Source organism: Typopeltis vanoorti, chromosome 11 (assembly GCF_054136105.1).
Source record: "Typopeltis vanoorti isolate ZY-2024b chromosome 11, IOZ_Tvanoo_1.0, whole genome shotgun sequence".
Classification (NCBI taxonomy): domain Eukaryota; kingdom Metazoa; phylum Arthropoda; class Arachnida; order Uropygi; family Thelyphonidae; genus Typopeltis; species Typopeltis vanoorti.
Window position 1 is genome coordinate 39056685 of NC_143559.1, and position 20046 is coordinate 39076730.

General features: G+C 33.0%; 1 protein-coding gene across 9 annotated transcripts in view; it reads right to left on the reverse strand.

Moving 5' to 3' along the window:
- Positions 1-20046, reverse strand: part of ex (FERM domain containing expanded) — a 268471-nt gene that overhangs the window by 45113 nt on the left and 203312 nt on the right. For all 9 annotated transcript variants that reach the window (XM_090400073.1, XM_090400077.1, XM_090400074.1 and 6 more), the window contains 4 exons: positions 15790-15869; positions 6149-6228; positions 3425-3611; positions 166-393 (listed from right to left, as the gene is read on the reverse strand). In XM_090400073.1, coding sequence (XP_090256199.1) covers positions 166-393; positions 3425-3611; positions 6149-6228; positions 15790-15869 — 575 coding nt within the window. The remainder of the gene's footprint in view (positions 1-165; positions 394-3424; positions 3612-6148; positions 6229-15789; positions 15870-20046) is intronic.

A 20046-nucleotide genomic window follows, 5' to 3' on the forward strand; every position in this document is an offset into this window, starting at 1 on the left:
TCTGCCTCATCAATAAGAAAGACCTGACAAAATTTGAATGTATCTGTGACAGCATGAATATACTACTGGATAATATAATGCAGTAACACTATATTATCAAGTAAATTCTATACTAATCATTAAATAATTTCATTTTATTAATTCTTTCATTTCAGTTTCAAATACCTCAAATATTTCAATTCCTTTGAAACAAATGCCAAGCCAAACAACTGACTGAATCTTGGATTTTTTCCTATATAATTTATAAAGATGCAAGTTGTGAGCTGCTCCTCTTGAATCCGAAGATTCTTTAATAAATAGCACCTGTGCTTCACCACGTGTAATTCCAACAAGATCTCTATGCATTGCTGGAGCATGCTGAATAATATAATCTTCCCCTATTTTTTCTGCAATCTGCAAAATAAACAATTTTTAGTGACTAAAACTTCCATTCTCAATAAAATAACAATAAAGATTAAGTTACATCAGATGTATACAGAAAATACTAAATAATGGTGAACTATAAATATTTCTCAAAACTATATTTGCTATCCCAGAGAGTAACTGATCACTAACACCAGAATCAAAGAGAGAAATAAAAATCTGTTCATCATGGGGTCTGGGAAGTTCTGATAAACACCTAGAACAAAAATGATATTAAGGCAATTGATATAACCACAAGAATATATATATAAAAGACATAAAATTAATTAATTTTGTTCTAGGTGTTTATCAGAACTTTCCAGACCCACCTCGTATGGTTTCAACAATGAGGAAATGGTCTTAATATAGGAGAATAGAGGAATTATTAGATGCCAATTCTGATGAGCATCAGTTATGGAAACTTGTAGAAAGGAGGTGCAGCATTAATTAAAATAAACATCTGTGAGAGATGATCAAGCTACTCTAGTTTGCACTAAGTCAAGAATTTTTAGACATCTCTTAGGGACAATAAAAAAAGTAGTCACATTTCTTATCTGCTATGAGCTCAGTGTGCCAATGGTGATATTCCTGTCCATTAATCCCAAGACAACAAGCAACAGTGAACAAATAAAAAGAAATATATCAAAAACAAACTTTAGATTTAAGCCTACAAACAAAAGAACATTAATTAATAGGTTCACTCTGCTTCTTGTGCTAGAAATTAATACATTAATAAATAATATTAAAACTAGTTTTGATGTTTACATAAAATGAGAATCAAACTTTGTGGGGAGGGGGAGAGAGAGACAGACAATCGTTCTGATTCAGCAATTTGGCTGATGTAAAAGGGTTTTGCAACTTTCTTTGAAAAGGTGTTCATATTTAAAACTGCTCCTATGGACCAGCACCTTAAGCATTAGAACTGGTATGAGACCAGTGTTTATTTTCCAACACTATTCAGGTAATTTTTGACTACCAGAATACATTTCTATTTTAGTCACCAGGCTATAGCCTCTATAGGTAGATGTACTGGAAATTTCACCTTTCTTCTAGAAACAGGATTTGAACATGTCTTTCAGAATAATTCATGGTATTTCACAACTCAAGTTAGCTGAATTCCTTATTAGTTCTTCATTGATATATTAAAATTCTCTGAGGAATCCCCTCTGAGCTTATGCGACCATCTTGTAAAAATTACTGCAAAAATGATTTCTCGCAAGTTTTCAAAAGAGAGCTTCAGTTTCTCCACAAACAGGATTCAGTACATCATATTTTGATCTGTAAATATATAGATATCTTTACCATTATATTTACAGCTGAACTTGCATGTTTCTGAGTACATTCAAGCATGTGAAAAAGTATCTGAAATTATTTGTGTGCACTTTCAGTGGTGAAAGCACACACAAATGTATCTGAAAGTTGTCTGCTCATGAAGCACATAACTATATCAGTTATGCAATTATACTATCACTAGCACTGATGCTACTATAGGATAACAATTGGGAATTTTCAGCAAGTGAATGAGTTATAGCAATGTTCATTATAGTGAGAATTCACAGTATAAAATATGAAGCACTGAATCCTGTTGTGGGGAATCTGAACCTCTCTTTTTCACACGACAAACATTTCTACCATAAAAACTTGTGAAAAATCATTTTTACAAGACGATTGAATATCAATGAAGAAATAATAAGGAATTCAGCTAACTCGAGTTGCAAAATACCATGAATTATTCCGAAAGATATGTTCAAGCCCCATTTAGAATGTAAAGATTTTTTTCTATCCCCACAACTGAAAGTGAGTTAGCTAGTTCTTGTACAGAGTTTTATTTTTTCTTCCTGGTTATTCATCCCACATGACAGACCAAGTGGCAACCAAGTTACTTAGCTGTAACAGACTGTTAATCTTAATAGTTTGTTATAGTAGATGATTTGTATAGTGAATTTTTTTTTTTGTAAAAACATTGTCCTTATAAAACTTAAGTCAGGACTTTTCAGTTTAGCACATTTTCTATTGGGACTCTCCAAAAGGCTTAAGAGGAAGAAGAAAACTTATGTTCTTGCTTTCATCATATTTTATCAAAGCATAATAAACAAATCATGAAGCTACTTTACAAGCAAACTTAAGCATGATAAAATATGGCCAAAATCAAGAATAATTTTTGTCTATTCCCCCCCCCCCCCCATAAAGTATATTCTTTTCATTCCAGCAAAAATGTCTATTTGAATAGTGAATTTTCTTTACAACAACACTGTCTCTTAGGTCAGGACTTTTCATTCTGATGTAAAGAGTGAGCTTATTCACACAGTGTTTGCTATAGCAAGAGTCAACTGCAGTTTAATGCATGCTTAGATATCATGACTGACAGGCAGTATGTACAACTTATATATGTAATGCAAAATGTAAGAAATAAGATTCAGTGCACCTGAAATTAAGGTTTTATTGCAATGTTTTAATGCTGACATGGTTGGCTCAGTAGTTAGTATACACACTTTCTGACAGGCTATGGGTTTGAATCCTACAATAGAGACAGTGATGGCATGATTGTCTTTAGGTGGTAAATGAAAATCAGTACCAATGTAAAACCACTGTCTTGCTTATGGGAGGTCTGAAGTTTCTTGAAAAAGTTCTATGTTTGGTCTCTAGAGCAGGGTTTACAGACTGTGTAAAAAAATAAAAAATATATATAATTAATAAGAATAGAAAAAATATTAAGCCTGCTCATAGCAATACTATAGGCTTACAACCTTTCGTGAGAGTCATGTTAAAATAAAATAATAAATAAAACAATAATAATACCAGAATGCAAGTATCGACAAGTGATCACGTGACTATCTGACAAAAAATGTGTGGAGACAATACTGCCTTCTAAGGCACATTTTATAAAATGTTCATCATTAATAAAATTAAATTCTTTCACATAACATTTTTTTTGTTATTGAAACATCAATAATATTAATTCATATATGTTCGTTATTTAAATTAGCAAATTAATAATCTCAAGAGAAAAAAGGTCACTTACCCATGAAGGAAAGTATTTTGGTATTTCAAAATACTTTTCATTATGCTTTTCTGCATTGTAATTTCCAAGATCAGCTTGTAATGCATAGGCAGCCAGTTGGAAAGCCCGCTCTTCACTAAGAGGTAAGCAATAATTTGCAACATTTTCTCTCAACTGAAGATAATAATGGTGCCTGGCAATTCTGTCACTAATTAAATATAAATACAATTATGTAACAGCATACTAATTTTAAAAAAGTCAAAATTTTAAAATAAAAGGAATTATCAAAAAAAAAGTCAAAGTAGATTTTCACTTTTAGCTGCATTATCCACAAAATGTAACTATAAATATACATTTCTATTGTCCCCCACCCTGTTGCTTATTTGGTATAACGAACAGTAAGTGAGGGAGTAACAAGTCTCCTGCATGTTCTACAGTGATGGCTACCAGCAACCAATCAAATGAACATGCTCTTTTACTATGTATAAGAATAAGTGCAGAACCACTATCAGAATTCATAGACTTAAGAAACTCTCAGCAATACAGTTTCTCCTTAGCCCATCTAGCCCCTAAAAAAGCTCTTCAGATAACAAAAAAAATTGTTCTGACAAAAAACCTTGCTTCTAAACCTCAGAAGACAAATATGATAATTAAGCAGTGACCATGGTCATATTTTTGTTTCTGTAATGCAGCTATTATGAAAAATAAAAACAGGGCTCATATAATAGATTATGTTTTCCAATGAGACATTACTTATTATTGTATTTTCTTACTCTTCCTATGAGGAAACCAGCAGTAATCCCTATCTCTGCTGCATTCCATTACCATGATACCACGCTGAAGGCTTCTCACAATGTCCATTATAGAAATACTTTGATGATAATACTCTTCCCTTGTTCACTCCTCTAACATAATTCCTCCATTTTCATCTCATTCACTTTTTATCTGCATTTTTTCCTCACCAAGTGCAGAAAATCCAGGTTAAAAAAAGTGAAGAAAATTAATTTTTAGACAACTTTTCAGTAAATTTTGGATAAGGGCTTTATAATTTCTTTATTAATTTTCCTCTGAAGAACAGTACTAGATAATACAAATCCTTTCAAACCTTAAATATATCAAAAACACAAGTACATTATTAATGCATATTAATGCATTCATAAGATGAGTGATAGATTTTTTTTATTATTATTTAATTTTTATGGTGCAAAGACATCAAAGGTCATATTGCACAACCAGGATGCAGGTTACTGCAGTACATATGGTAAACGGTTAGCAGAACAATTACGAACATCCATGCACTTGGCAGGATTCATTTCTAGCTACATGCATTCCAGAGTGTGTGTTTAAAAAATATAAACCAATTCTGAGTCACTGTATATACCAAGAAATAATTCACTTAGTAATAATAGTATCATTGCCAGACCTCAAACTATAATGTTGCAATGTAACAAAACTGGATTGGTTACCTGCAAAACTATTTCAGGCAATACTAAAAGAAAAATAATAATTCAAGTATAGCAGGATTTTAACTATATGGATATGATTCAAATATTTAAATTACCAATATAGTGGTATGAGTGTTACATCCACTGCTAACCAACTCCTAGCCTAACTTTCTCCATTACTAATTTTACGATATCCTCATCTACATGATCAACCTAGTTCTACTTTAATTGTTTAGCTGTGTATAACTATAGAAAATTTCTTCACTTTGTTATAAATTATATTAAACTTATCAAGAAATTATACTCTTGTTTAATTCTTTAACCCTGTGGAGGTTGTGGTCGAAAAAATTGCAGCATAGGTCGCGTGTATCTGAGAGATACATTCATTACTGGTATGTGCTAAAAAAAAAAAAATAAATAAAAAAAACATTGCAAATATAATACATGATGGTTTATTTATTTTCAGTTACAATCTAGAAATTATTGAACAAAGAAACAAAGAAAAAAAACAACTAAACCAATACTATACTGACATCGCAGTTTGCTGTATAGTATGTAAAATATCTGCACAACTAGGCTACTTGTATATAGAGGCTAATGATTTCACATTAACTGCCTTAGTGTCCCATAATACAGAGCACATATCCTTTCAGACATGTATGACACTATGCATTTTGGGAAGGGCTATTATCCAGACAGGTTTTGACCTTTATTGAGGTCTCATCAGTGGAAGTCAGACCCAGAAGAGATACTAAGCTTGAAGCAATGCAGAAGTCATATTTCCCATAATAGCAAAAAGGTTAGATGAAACTCTTATTATTAAAATACTCTTGATTTGAGATAACTGTAGAAAGTTTTTTCTAGATACATTGTTTGCTTACACTTGGATAAAGATGTATAACATCAATTTATGTGGTGACTAATGTCTGCATTTTTCTTCTGTGCTCTTAATTTCTGAATACTTTTATTCCCCTCCCTCCTCCTTGTTCTTTGGCATGTACTAAGTTTTATATTATTTTTTTCAAGGAACAAGTTTGGTACTGTATGTCAATATTCTAAATGTAACAGAATCCAGTGATGAACAAGTCACCATGAATTCCCATGCTTAATCTCCAGTAAATAAGCTAAGTTTTATCAGTTTCTGATAAAAATAATTTAAAAATTTCATATAAAATATTAAAAAATCCAATAAAAAATAGAATCTAAATTTGCAAATAATATAAAATTAAAAAATCATGTTTATATGAAATATAAAATGAAAATTTAAGAAAAAAAAGTTTAATGCAATCTAAGTGAATACCTGAGCAGAAGATGGCAGTCAACATAGAACTGGACTCTAAAGAAAAGGTGTAGCAAAGAACCAGTGGTATTACTCCCACCCTAGAAACATTAAATAAAATTAAGGATCATTATTAAACTATTAGTAACAAATACAGTCATTTTTCATTATAACAAAGAGTACTTAGTGAATGAATTTCCTATCACAAACTACAGAAAAGTTTGAATTAAACCTCCATAACATGAAATCTCACACTAAAGAAAATTTACTATGAAAAACTATTTCATTGGTCCCTACACGTATGCGTAGTGAGATTTCCTAGTACTGTTTAATTATATATGAACACATTTCTGATTTAATAATGCTAATATTTAATAATTTAATCTAATTAATTTAATTTAAAATAATCTGATTTAACAATTTAAAAATGCTAACAAATTTCACTCTTACTAAATGTAAAAACCAAATTTTAAATATACAAATATGTATTAGCAAGGAGACATTCGTCTTATTTTGTGTGTGCATGTGTAAGAATGCATGCACATGTACAGAATACAAGCAATTGAGAAGTGCATATTTATATGCCAGATGTCTGCCATTAGGATAAGTTTTCAATAAGTGCATAGAGAATTTTTAATTTTTTTTAATGTGACTCATACCCACAAAAGTTGTAAACCTAAAGTACATTAGTAACCATGGGAGGCTAAGGATTTTTTGTATTTTTTTTTAAAATTTTTCATTTAATTTTAATTTTCAACCCTCCAATATCAGAGGCGGGGTGGTTGCTTCTCCCTAACATAAGATATGACATTAAAATAAATGTCATATGAACCAAAAGATTAAACTACTTATGCTAGCAGAGGAACAGCAGTAGTTTCATCTAGCATTCTTTCAGATTTTGCATAAAAGCCTTTTCTTTGCAAATCATATCAGTGGTTTTAATACACTTAACTAAAATCAAACATATTCCACTATTTATTGGATCTTATGTATTTAGAAGTTGTCTTCCATTTTCACTTGCATGTTAGGTTCAATGTACTATGTGCATTATGGACATCAATATTATCAGTGTGTGCATTATGGATATCAATATTACCAGTGGTCTTTAATTTGGTTTGCCTGTCTCTCACAAAAAAAAAAAAAAAAAAAAAAAACTTCCAGGAAGAAAAGCCCTGATAAATATTCTATGCAATCCCAAATGGCATTACAACCTAAGTATTTTCAACCAAAAGTGATCGTCAAAGGACACATTCAAGGAAACTAACTGAGCTATGGAGGATCAATTTTTATTATCATCATCAAATTCCTGACATGTACCCTCAAGGGATGTATAGGATATGATAGTACTACATGAAAAATTTACATCATTACTAACTTCCTATCTACAATTTTTCCTCCAAATCAATCTATTACCTGTCAAGACTCCAACATTATCAGATCTTATATTTCTGTCTTCTAAGACACTTTTTACTGTATCTTGGTCTTTTTCCTAACAACCTGGCAGAGAACACTTGTTTTGCTAATCTTTCCTCTCCCATTCTGTTTAAGTGACCATATCACCTGAGATTAGCTCTGCTAAGACATTCTTGGATGCTAACAATGTCAACAATTTTTTTTATTATTATTATCATTATTTTTTTAAAATACTCATTCCCACATGAGAGGTAAAAGAACCCATAGCACTGTTGGGAAAGAAATCTTTTGACATTTTTCTGGAAAAGTTGGAGGTTGGAGTATACTTTATAATGAACACTGTTTTCAAGAAGATAGTGGCCAATGAAATAGAAAATAAGGTGTGTATCAACTATTTGCATTTGGAGTTGAACTGTAAAGACATGATGGAATACTACTAATGATATCAGATGACTTAAGTCCATTTAGGGTAGATACACAATGATGGCAATACAATGTCTGATGTCGCAGTGAGTTTGAGGCTACTGCTTGTGCTTTAACAAGCTCCACAGAAATTGGAGGAATGATTTTTTAGAGTACACTTGTGCCATATTAATGAACATTTTAACATGCAAACAAAAGAATGTTAAATAATACTTTATTTACAAATATTTCAGCTTGAAACAAAGAAGCCATATTCAGTGTAGGAATAGTTATACAAGGCAGGATATCAATAACAGATTATTTGAAAATATGATTTTGATTATTTTAAAAATGAGCATTTTCCCATGATAGAATTAAGTCAGGGAAGGATCATTTTATCAGCTGAATTGTCTGGAAAGCATCTTGATAACAGAAAACTACATGCTTGTATAAGAGGGGATAGCCTGCACTTGAATTTATTTGGCATCAGGAGCCGGGAAAAATTACTCATTGGTATGAGACCTAATTAATGCAGAGAATCATGGAAACTAAATCATCAAGGAAGAAACGGGAAAATGGTAAGTTCAGCTATGGTATGCAAATATTCAAAGCCATTAAAAGATATGAATGGCTTTGAACATGGTTATGCATCTGGCAAAGGAGTGGAAATATATGCCTTGGGTTTGGATCTTTTGAGTATGTCTGGGGAGGGGAAAAGAGAAAGTTCTACAACAAGGCCAAATAAACTGCATATCTAATTATAAAAATAGGCCAAGTGGTAATTCATTATGTCTGTACACAAATGCCGGGAACATCAGAAACAAAGGGGTTGAGTTTTGCTTTATTGAATATGATGTGGTCCAAGATTGTTGGCATTAGTGAAACCTGGCTACCAGACTCAGATATGGTAACTGGTATCAATTGTAATGGTATACTATTTTTAGGAATGAAAGAAGGAACTCAAGGTCAAAGAGTGTTACATTTGTTCATAGCATCAGAAGTGGTCTCTGTTAAGAATATGGCAAATTTACCACCAGTTGGTGACAGGGATCATTCTATGATTTCTTGGGAAGTATAAATAGATACTGATGTTCCCATTAGAATCAGCTACATGCTGAACTACAAAGCTGGAAATTATGATTAACTTAGGAGAATACTATCTTTGGTCCCATGGTATCAGTTACTGAATGGGAAAAATGTCAGCAATACATGGGAATCTTTCAAAAAAAGTGTTTAAATGAGGTGGCATCTGAATGTATGTATCCCTAGTGTTTGTTCAAAGAATAAATAGGTTGGGAGTAAAATGGATGTAAAACCTTTATTAAGTAAGAGATTCCACAAGAAAAAGATGATGTGGAAAGAATATCTTGAGAATAAAAGTGAGAGGAGTTATGAAATATATAAAGTTCAGGTCAGAAAAGCAAATCAGAGTATGAAAAGAAACTGGCTATTCAAGCTAAAGAAAGAATAAATGTGGAAGAATAACTTTATTGAATGCAGATGGTACTCTAGTGTCAGAAACTAATGAGATTGTTCAATTAATGAGTGCTCACTGTGCTAAGATATATCAATCATGTGTATATAACACAGTGCTACTGCTACATTGGATGAAGAGCTAGGGATGCATAAAAGTGAGGATAAAGAGTTATTGCGTAACCTGGAACAGAATTTGTCAATAGAGAGAGATGGAATATCAGCATTCTTGTGTAGAGGCTTAAGTGCTGTGAGGACATTATGTTGGAGGTTTAATGGATTTTTTACAACACTCAAAAAGAATTAAAATAGAATTTAATACTTCCTATATTTCGTCCTAGTCACTAAGACATCTACGGGGATCATTTCCTTTGCCATCAACTCTGGGTATTTCTCTTGGAATAAAAAAATCTACAAGCAGATAGAGGGAACCGCCATGGGTTCCCCTTCTCACCCCCCCCCTGCCAATTTCTATATGGAAGATTTCGAAAAACGAGCCATAGACTCAGCCCCACTCAAACCTTCTATCTGGCTAAGATATGTAGATGATGTGTTCTCTATTTGGCCTCATGGCCCAGACACGTTAGACTCCTTCCTCGGTCATCTCAATAGCCTACATCCAAGAATCCAGTTTACTATGGAAAAGGAAAAGAACAATTGTTTACCCTTCCTAGACACCTTAGTCACGCACCTGCCTAATGATACACTTGCCTTCACTGTATACAGAAAACCCACACACACACAGGCAGATACATTCACAAACTCTCCCACCACCACCCCTCACAACAATATGGCATCATTAAAACCCTTACCAAGAGAGCCCACAATCTTTGTTCCAGTGGAACTGCCCTCACTAATGAGCTTAACCACATACACAGAACTTTCCTCTCCAATGGCTACAGCGAACACAGTATCAAAAAAATAATCAATTCCTCCCCCATTCCCTGTCCCTCTCGTCAACAAGATTTTAAAAATGCCATCACCATATCCTACATCCGTGGCACTTCGGAAAAAATAGCCAAGATACTAAAAAAGTATAACCTACACACAGCATATAAGCCCTACTGCAAACTTGCTACCCTTATCCATTCTACGAAAGATCAGCTCCCTCCTCTCTCTCTGCCTGGAGTTTACAAAGAACCCTGTTCCTGTAAGCTTGCGTACTTTGGACAGACAGGCAGATCAGCATCCATCCGCCTGGAGGAACACAAGTCGTACATCGTTAAACACAACTATGGCCATTCAGGCTTGGCTGACCATGTTTTGGACACCACCCACAGAGTATCATGGAAGAAAACCACCATGCTCCACCACAGCAAATTCAAGAAAGAGAGACTTTTCTTAGAGGCAGCAGCAGCTCTCAGAAACCAACCAAATCTTAACAAATATGGTTGCATTAAGCTTCCGAAGATTTGGGAAACACTCATCACCAGAGGTCCCACCTTACATTCCAGGCCACCTACTACCGCCCTTAGAGGGCACTCCACCTAGATAGGACTTTAGTGTCACCCACGTGGTTGGGCTTAGTATTGTAAGTTTTTGTGTGCATGTTACATTAATTGTTTTTGTAATCCCCGTAGATGTCCTAGTGACTAGGACGAAATATAGGAAGTATTAAATTCTATTTTAATTCTTTTTGAGTGTTGTAAAAAATCCATTAAACCTCCAACATAAGGAATATCAGCATGTTTGCTATAGGAATGTTCAACTGAATTGGCTAAGCCATTCACATGTTTGTATAATGAGTCTCAGCTCAGGAATGGTAACACAGGAATGGAAGGAATGTATGATAGTTCCATTGTACAAGGGTGGTGTAAAAACTGATGTGTTTAAATACTGACCTATCATTTTCTCTGGTGTGGTAGTGAAGATTTTAAAGAAGTTGGTAAGAACTTGCATACAGAAATGGGTGGACAAACAAGCTATACTCTGAGGAGCGGCATAAGTTTACTAAAGGAAGATCATATTTCAGCAATTTGCTCATATTTTAATACAAAATAAATAACGGAAAAAACTCACGTAGAAAGATTATTTAATAGTATAATTTTCGCCTGTGTGTCACAGGCATCTTCAGTACATTAAGCTCAAAATTAAACACTAACTGACAATTCCAAAAGGCGCCACCTAAGTAGCTGGTGTAAGATAACTAAAAAGGTCAATAACTTTCCTAAAAAAAAAAAAATTAATACAATAAAAAGTTAGGAAAGATTAGCTGATTTGTAAAGTACTATCTCCCATAAAGGGGATAGAAGTAAGCAGTCGGATCTGTTTAAGTTAGGAGAATGAAACAGAGTTTCACATGTTTCTTTATAAAGGCGTTCCATGAGAAACTGACTTTTGTGAAGAACTCGTCTTTCTCCAATGAACTCTGTGTCTAGTGAAGATGGCATGTTCAGAAAGTCCAGACTTTTCAGGTTTAAAGTATTCGATATAAGATTGGTGTTCTTCTAGCCGAATAGAGACAGATCTTCCCGTTTGTCCTAAATAAGATAATCCACAAGAGCACGGAATCTTAATCATCCAGGTGTCTACCAGGTATGGTAGACACCTGGATGATTAAGATTCGCCAACCAGATGGTAACCTACATTTCTCAGTTTATAGAAAGAAGACTCATACAGGCCATTATATCCATGCGGAATCTCATCACCATCCCAGTCAAAAGGCAGGAACTATTAAAACACTGGTTCATCGGGCTCACTCCTTTTGTTCTTCAGACGATCTTTTACAGGAAGAACTACAATATATAACTTCTTCCTTTCTATCTAATGGTTATAAGAATTGCTTCATTAAAAGAACTTTGAGTAGTTTTAATATGTCTTCCTCTTCAAACACAGAGGAAATAACGCACATTACTATCCCTTATGTACAAGGCATCAGTGAACGTATAGCAAAAGTTTTAAAACCACTGAATATTTTTGTTGCCTTTCGACCATTTAGAAAAATCTCCACCTTTCTCACTTCTCCTAAGGACAAGCTTCCACATCTTAATCATCCAGGTGTCTACCAGATTCCGTGCTCTTGTGGATTATCTTATTTCGGACAAAACGGGAAGATCTGCCTCTATTCGGCTAGAAGAACACCAATCTCATATTGAATACTTTAAACCTGAAAAGTCTGGACTTTCTGAACATGCCATCTTCACTAGACACAGAGTTCATTGGAGAAAGACAAGAGTTCTTCACAAAAGTCAGTTTCTCATGGAATGCCTTTATAAAGTAACATGTGAAACTCTACTTCATTCTTCTAACTTAAACAGATCCGACGGCTTACGTCTATCCCCTTTATGGGAGATAGTACTTTACAAATCAGCTAATCTTTCCAACTTTTTATTGTATTAATTTTTTTTTTTTTTTTAGGAAAGTTATTGACCTTTTTAGTTATCTTACACCAGCTACTTAGGTGGCGCTTTTTGGAATTGTCAGTTAGTGTTTCATTTTGAGCTTAATGTATTGAAGATGCCTGTGACACACAGGCAAAAATTATACTATTAAATAATCTTTCTACGTGAGTTTTTGCCGTTATTTATTTTGTATCGATATGTCTACTCACGGTATACCTCTTTTAAAACTTATTGCTCATATTTTATAACAATGTTATGGCTGAGTTGGATAAAGGGAATGGATACACTATGATAATATTGGATTTTTAAGGCATTTGATAGGATACCACATGAAAGGCTGTTGCATAAACTGCAGAATATGGGATTGGAACATAAACTCTTGACTCGGATCAGTGGATGGTTGACAGACAGATATCCAAGTGTTTAGTGTCCAAGTCCAAGTTATTTTGTACTGTTCTGATGTCTTTTGGCCAAAGAACCACATTAAAATATATGGTGCTTGTTTTCACAGCAGAAAGCAATTTGCCTTGGTTGTCTATGCAAAAAAAAAAAAAAAAAAAAAAAAAAAAAACCTCAGAGAAGAGTATTGCCATGAGGTTAGCTCTATCTTATGTGCTGTAATGGCTGTTTTGCATTCATTGTGTGCTTTAGCAAAAACTCACTTAATTTCAAATTTCAGTTTTAAATCTGGAAATCTCTTTTAAATATTCATAAAAAAAAAACTTTGGCTTAGATGACATATGATGTTCTTTTTCTATATACTATACCATTCAGTTTCTTATAATATATGAAATTATATTTTAAAAAGAAAAGCTTGAAGATTATTAAAAGCAATGAAATTAGTCTATATAATAATTTTTTTTTATTTAAAATTAATTCAACTTTAGAGACTGGAGTATCTCAAAAAAAAAACATGCTTGCTATGAGCTATAACGTTAATTACATTACAAAACTTACAGGGACTTCAGTCAGCACCAAATTGAGGCATCAGAATTCTTAAATCTGGAAATTTTTTATCTATGCAAAACAAATTGGCTGAGATAAACAATTTAGACATACACCTCACTCATAGTAGCTTATTTACTGCTTTTTAGTGTGATCTAAAATAAATCAACCAGCTCATAAGGACCACAAATATGGAAATATAAACTCAAAAACTGATTAAAAAAAAAAAAAACCTTCTTACATCTATAAAAGAAAGTAATCAAGCCATAAGATGTACCAAAATAACTAAATATATTTCTTAAAAAAATAAAAATAAATGCACTTTATAAAAATGGCTTAGTATTATCATATTTCAACCTAGTATAATCTGAAGATAACAAAAATATCTATTACAGTTTTATATATTTTAAACAGGCATTTGATATTTGATTCAATAAATAGAGTAACTTTATTAAGAATATTAAAACAGAAACAAAATGATGAAGATACTCTAGACTTCTTAGAAAAATATTAGTCTCACAGAAGCAATAACAGTATAACAACAGATAAAATAAACATCATTAAAGGAGTAGCCCCAAGGATGTCCCATCTTCCAATACCTTTTTAACATCTACCTAGAGGAAATGGTTAACAAGCCTTGGAAGGAGAAAAAGAGGTCAACCTAAATAGTTATAACCTTAATAACATAAAATATGCAGATGACATTGTAATGATAGCAGACACAAAAGAAAAAACAGTGAACCTAATAACCAAACTAAAGAATACAGTATGACCATAAATACAGACAAAACAAAAATCTTGGTAATTGGAAAAAAAATGAAGAAAAGTAAACTTCTCCATGAAAGGATCAACAATTGAACAGGTAAAACAATTCAACTATTTAGGAACAGTAATAACAGATACCATGACCACTATTAAACATAGAATATCAACTGCATGGTCATCATTTAATAAGGTAGGTAAAATCTGGAAAAATAATAAAATTTCCAAACCTCTAAAAATAAAATTATATAATGCAATTATAATACTCACTGTGCTATATGCTTAAGAAACTTGGACACTCAAGAAGACAGAGATACTAAAGGAGCTTTCGAGATGAAATGTCTCAGAAAAATAAATAAAACAAAATGGACAGAAAATAAAACAAATGAAACTGCAATACAAGACTTAAACTTATACAGACTCAATAGAAAAAATCAAAAGAAGATAACTTCAATGGCATGGACATGTCGAGAGAATGCTACCAGACAGGCTACCCAACCTCACTCTGTATGCAAGATTAGAAGAGAGAAAAAAAAAAAAAAAAAAAAGGGGGGGGACCAAGAAATAAATGGATAACATCAATAAAGGTCAACTCCAGATTACAAACCTATAGACAGCTCACCAGCCATGCGAGAAACCGAGACTCCTGGAGGGTGTTGTGGAAACATGGAAGATTCAACCCATCCCCGATGGAAGAGGACAGTAAGTAAGAAAGTAAGTATAATCTGAACAATTTCTTGCACAGCCTAGCTCTACTGCATGTATGCCATACAAACGTCTGAAGCAAATAAATTTAAAAGGATGATGAAAATAACAAAACAAAAAACTTCAATGTTTGCAAAAACAGTCTGTTCATGTTAATGACCACTGATCATTCTAGTCATGGTATACATCAGTCACGTAATTATGTTATTGAGCATCACAAAAATTCATTGAACTATTTATCGAAATTGTTTCATATGCTAATACACTTAATTCAAGGGAGATAAGTAGAGTTATTTAGAAAATAGTGGGAAAGTAGAATCTCTCCAGCAAACAAATGCCCATTCTTTAAATTTGTTAAGCATGAAATAACTTTTTTTTTGTTTGCTTTAACAATGCACACAGTATCTCTGTGTTCATTATAATCTACAATCTTATAGAGATGTTTTGACTTGATTGAAGAAAGCTTTTCACCTCAAACTTTAGGATATGAAAACCACTGGCTTATTCATGATGACAGAAAATGGAAAGAAACAAAGCTAAATTATTATAAAAAATTTAAGTGTGCAAATATTATATATGAGTGCATATACTACAATCTTCAATTGTAAAAGCAATACTCACACTCCCATGTACTGATTTCCATAATTTAGAAGCATATTTTGATAGTTTCACACTGTGATCAATGAAATGAAATTCCCCACCTAGATAAATGAAAGTATTATTTTTTTAATAAATTTCTTAATTACTAATAAAAAAAAAACATGAGTACACTACTTAGAGAATATCATTCCATTTTTATTATCCTGAAAAACTAAAAACTATAAGCAATTACTGCATAAGGAAAATGGAATTTAAAATTTTATTTGACCATGGAAAGACAATATACTACCCGCTGTGTAAATCAAAAGTGCTTATGTTTATTGCAATGTTAGCTTAAGCTGTTGAATAACATATTTATGAAAAATATACCAAAAACGTGCAATAATAGATTGTTAAAAGTAAGTAATCCAAAGGACAGGAAATTAACATTCATAAATATACAAACAAATGAAAATACTGTTATTATCATCATCATTTATTTATTTATTTATAATTTCACAATTATAAATAGGGAAACCAATCACAACAAATAAGTAGTCTGTGTACCTAAGATAGGACTTGGAGGTTGTTATGACATGAAGGAAAACCAGGCTTCTCTGTCATATGCTAATTGACAGATCTCTGATGAAGAGAGTTGGGGGGAAACGGGGAATATTGCTGATGTATTTCCAATATGGAGTTCGGGGTCTGCCTCTTTTTCTTTTTCCATCTGTAGGGACGTAGAGGACCAGACCAAAGGGTACAGAGGGTGGATGTCTGAGTTAGTGGCTGAGCCATTTTATTTGGTTTCTTTGAACAGTGCTGACTAAAGGATCTTGCTGGGTTTCATCTAATATAGTAGAGTTGGGAACATGGTATCTTCCCAGGAGTAATCAAGGATATTTCTTAGACAAGTAGTTCCAAAGCTATTTATAATATTGGTTGCTGCTTTTGTTGAGATGTTCCAGGTCTGGGAGCCATACAGAGAGATAGACTGGCTGGTGCACTTGTAAAGACGAATCTTCATCTCCTTTGAGATGAGGTTCAACTTCCATACTTTATTAAGACTTCTGTGGAACTGCAGTGCTTTCTGTTTTCTTGTTTTAATGTTTATTAAGAAATCGTGTGTGATCCAAGGTATACAAAATCCTCTACTTCTTCAAGGTGATCATTTTGATTTATATAGATGTGCCCATCTATCTGATGTTTTAATATCTTTGTTTTTTTGGGAGTTTATTTTTAGTCCAAATATTTCTGTGGTTCTCCTAAGGCTGTTGAAGTGGGCATCTGCAAAGCTCAGGTCTTCAAGGTGAATCTGTATATATGGATCTTTGATAAATATACAAATTAACATTCATAAATATACAAACAAATGAAAATACTGTTATATAATTTTAAATTACCAACAGATTTTAGGATTGTGAAGGGCAGGAAGATCATTTTTTTACCCTCCCCCCTTTTTTTAATGCATGGAAGATTCAAGAAATACTGGAGAAAGTCCACGGTTATAACACTACATCAAAGCTATCTGCTATAGACCATAAAATCCTTCTTTTCTCTGTGTGTGTGTGTGTGTGTGTCTCTCTCTCTCTCTCTCGTGAAGCTTGTTATTATTCATTAAATCAAAATCCTCAGACATGAAATTTATCTTGGTGTTATCATTTTCAGTCTCTTGAAACAATATTTCATCTAAAAAATTACTAATTCCAGCATAAACACAGTACGTATTTACTGAAACTTAATGCATTTTCTCTCGTGAAGATTTCATCAAGGACTAGATAATATATTTAAATAATATTTTCCAATGTGAATTGTACATTTATCAAATTATACAAGAATTGGTCATTTATACAATGCTATACAACTTTCCTTTGCAAAATTATAAAGCCATTCAGAAAACCCATGCAAGCAAATACAGCAAATTTTTATTTTTTTTAAATATCAATCATATACACAAGAGTGCAGAACTGACTGATATTTTTCTTGAAAAGCTGAAGATTGTAGTTGCTAAAAACACTGTTCCAGAGAAGATCAAACAAATGAAATTTGGTGAGTCTGAAGAAATAAAGTTGAAACAGAAATCTCTTAGATAGCATTAAGCAAGTCAAATGAGAGATTTCACCAATCATGCAGACAGCCCTCATCAAGAATTTTTAGGGAAGTTTTTGTACATTGTAAAATTTGAATTTGACATGTCAAATTTGAGATTTGTACAGACAATAGCTAAATGAGTGGAAAGTATAATCTTGATGTGATATGCTTAAGCCAGTAAAAGTTAACAGTAAACATGAGTCCTTAACAAGGATCTAATCTGTCTAGAGATCAGTATGCTATCACAAGTAAAATGAAGGTGAATTGATATCTGTTTCTCATAAAAATGAGAACCAGAGAACCATGATTTAGCAGAAATTAGCTCATCCTCCCTAGGTAAATTGAATAACCCTATTATAGTGTTAATTAGGTTTACAGAAAGCCCAAGTTACTTAGCTGTAACACCACTGAGCCTAACACATCAACATGCACCTGTGATGTCTGTAAGAGACTAATGATTATCTCCAATTCAAACAGAAAAGTTAAAATACTGCATTGCAAGGATAATCACATTGAATACAGCCAACTTGTCATTCTCTGCTGAATCCTTGCAAAGTTGGAATGTGTCTGTAAATCGTATACATAACATAACATAATCTCTGGCTGTTTAATATCTTATACAGAATAAGTAATTCGAGTTTCTGTGAGAAACCTTTTACCAGACTGGCTAGCTCAACTTTAGTTGAAACCTACTAAAATTTTCATACTACAATAGAATCTGAACCCAGATCTTTCCAACCAAATGACACTGTTTCTACTAATTAATCTACAAAGGCTCAAAGTAAAGAAATTGGACTACAATAATTAATGTCCAGGCAAAGCTTAGAATTTATAAATAATTTCTGATAGTTTTTGTACTATATTCATTAGTGGATAAGGTTTTTCCCAGATGCTGTGTTCTGTCTGTAAGATGCCCAAGGAACACAAAGCACTTTTTTTGTGCAGAATTTCTAGTAATGAGTGCATAAAAAAGTGGTTTCATGCAAATGAATTTAATTTTAGGGTGGAATCTAGCAAGATTTTTTTTATAATGACCGTACACATAAAAGGCTACAAGATCTATAACACAACAGTGCCATGGTTAGGTAAGTAAGGAAAAAAAAAAAGAAATAATCTGTTGATATATTTCTTAAAGAGTCAAGAATTGTACTTGTGATAAAACAGTATGGGGGAAGATGGTTACAAACAACAGAGGTGGGTGGATGGAATGAATAAAGATGATAAGAAGTTTGTATGGTATATTTGAAGCTGGCCAGTTCGGCAGAGCAGTGCCCATAAAAGTACCTCTGGAAAAGGTATAGTAAACAGGGTTATGGTGACTGAAGGGAATCTGTGTGTGTGTGTGTGTGTGTGTGTGTGTGTGTGTGTGTGTGTGTGTGTGTGTGTGTGTGTGTGTGTGTGTGTGTGTGTGTGTGTGTGTGTGTGTGTGTGTGTGTGTGAAAGAGAGAGAGAGTTGCCTGTTAAGCAAATTTCCCTCTTCTGTATATAATCAAGAATTTTTATAAAAGAATAAAAGAACAATATTCCAAGGGTAGTCAGATTTGAGACAAGGTGTTAGAAGTTGATCAGAACAGAGGCTACTGATGTAGTATGTTTGGGCCAGGATAAGTAGGATGTGACAGCCAGCCTAAGAATAGAAAGCTGATCTTGAAATATTGGAATTTATTATCAAAAGCAAGTAGAAGTGAAGTAAGATCTTTCCTGTAGGTAATAAGAGTTTTAATAGCATTGAAATTCACTAAGCTGTCATCATTCATTAGAGAATAGTTATGATATCATTAGTTACAGAGGATCTTGAAATTTCCAATTATTTGAGTGCTACAGGGTTTCTCAAATGAAGAAGAGGAGTGTAGAGTACTGTCACCAAAAATCTGGGAGATTGTTATTCTAAGACCACATTTGGCCTGACTTTCCAGCCAGAGAACTTTTTAGGGCATTAATTCCTTTGCAGTTATAATTTGAACTCTTTCTTTAACTATCTAATTTAAGTTCTGTGTATTTACATCATTTGTACTTGGTGCTCTGAAGATGCTGGTTGGAAATCCAGCAATTTTATTAAGTTCATTCAATAATTATTTTCCTCTGGTGTTGTTTATACTGCAAAACACTATTATGATTAAGGACACGGAAGCTCAAATATGGATAGGCTATAATTGACTTCTTGCACCTCACAATGCTTTAAGGAGAATCGGAGCGAGTTAATCGACT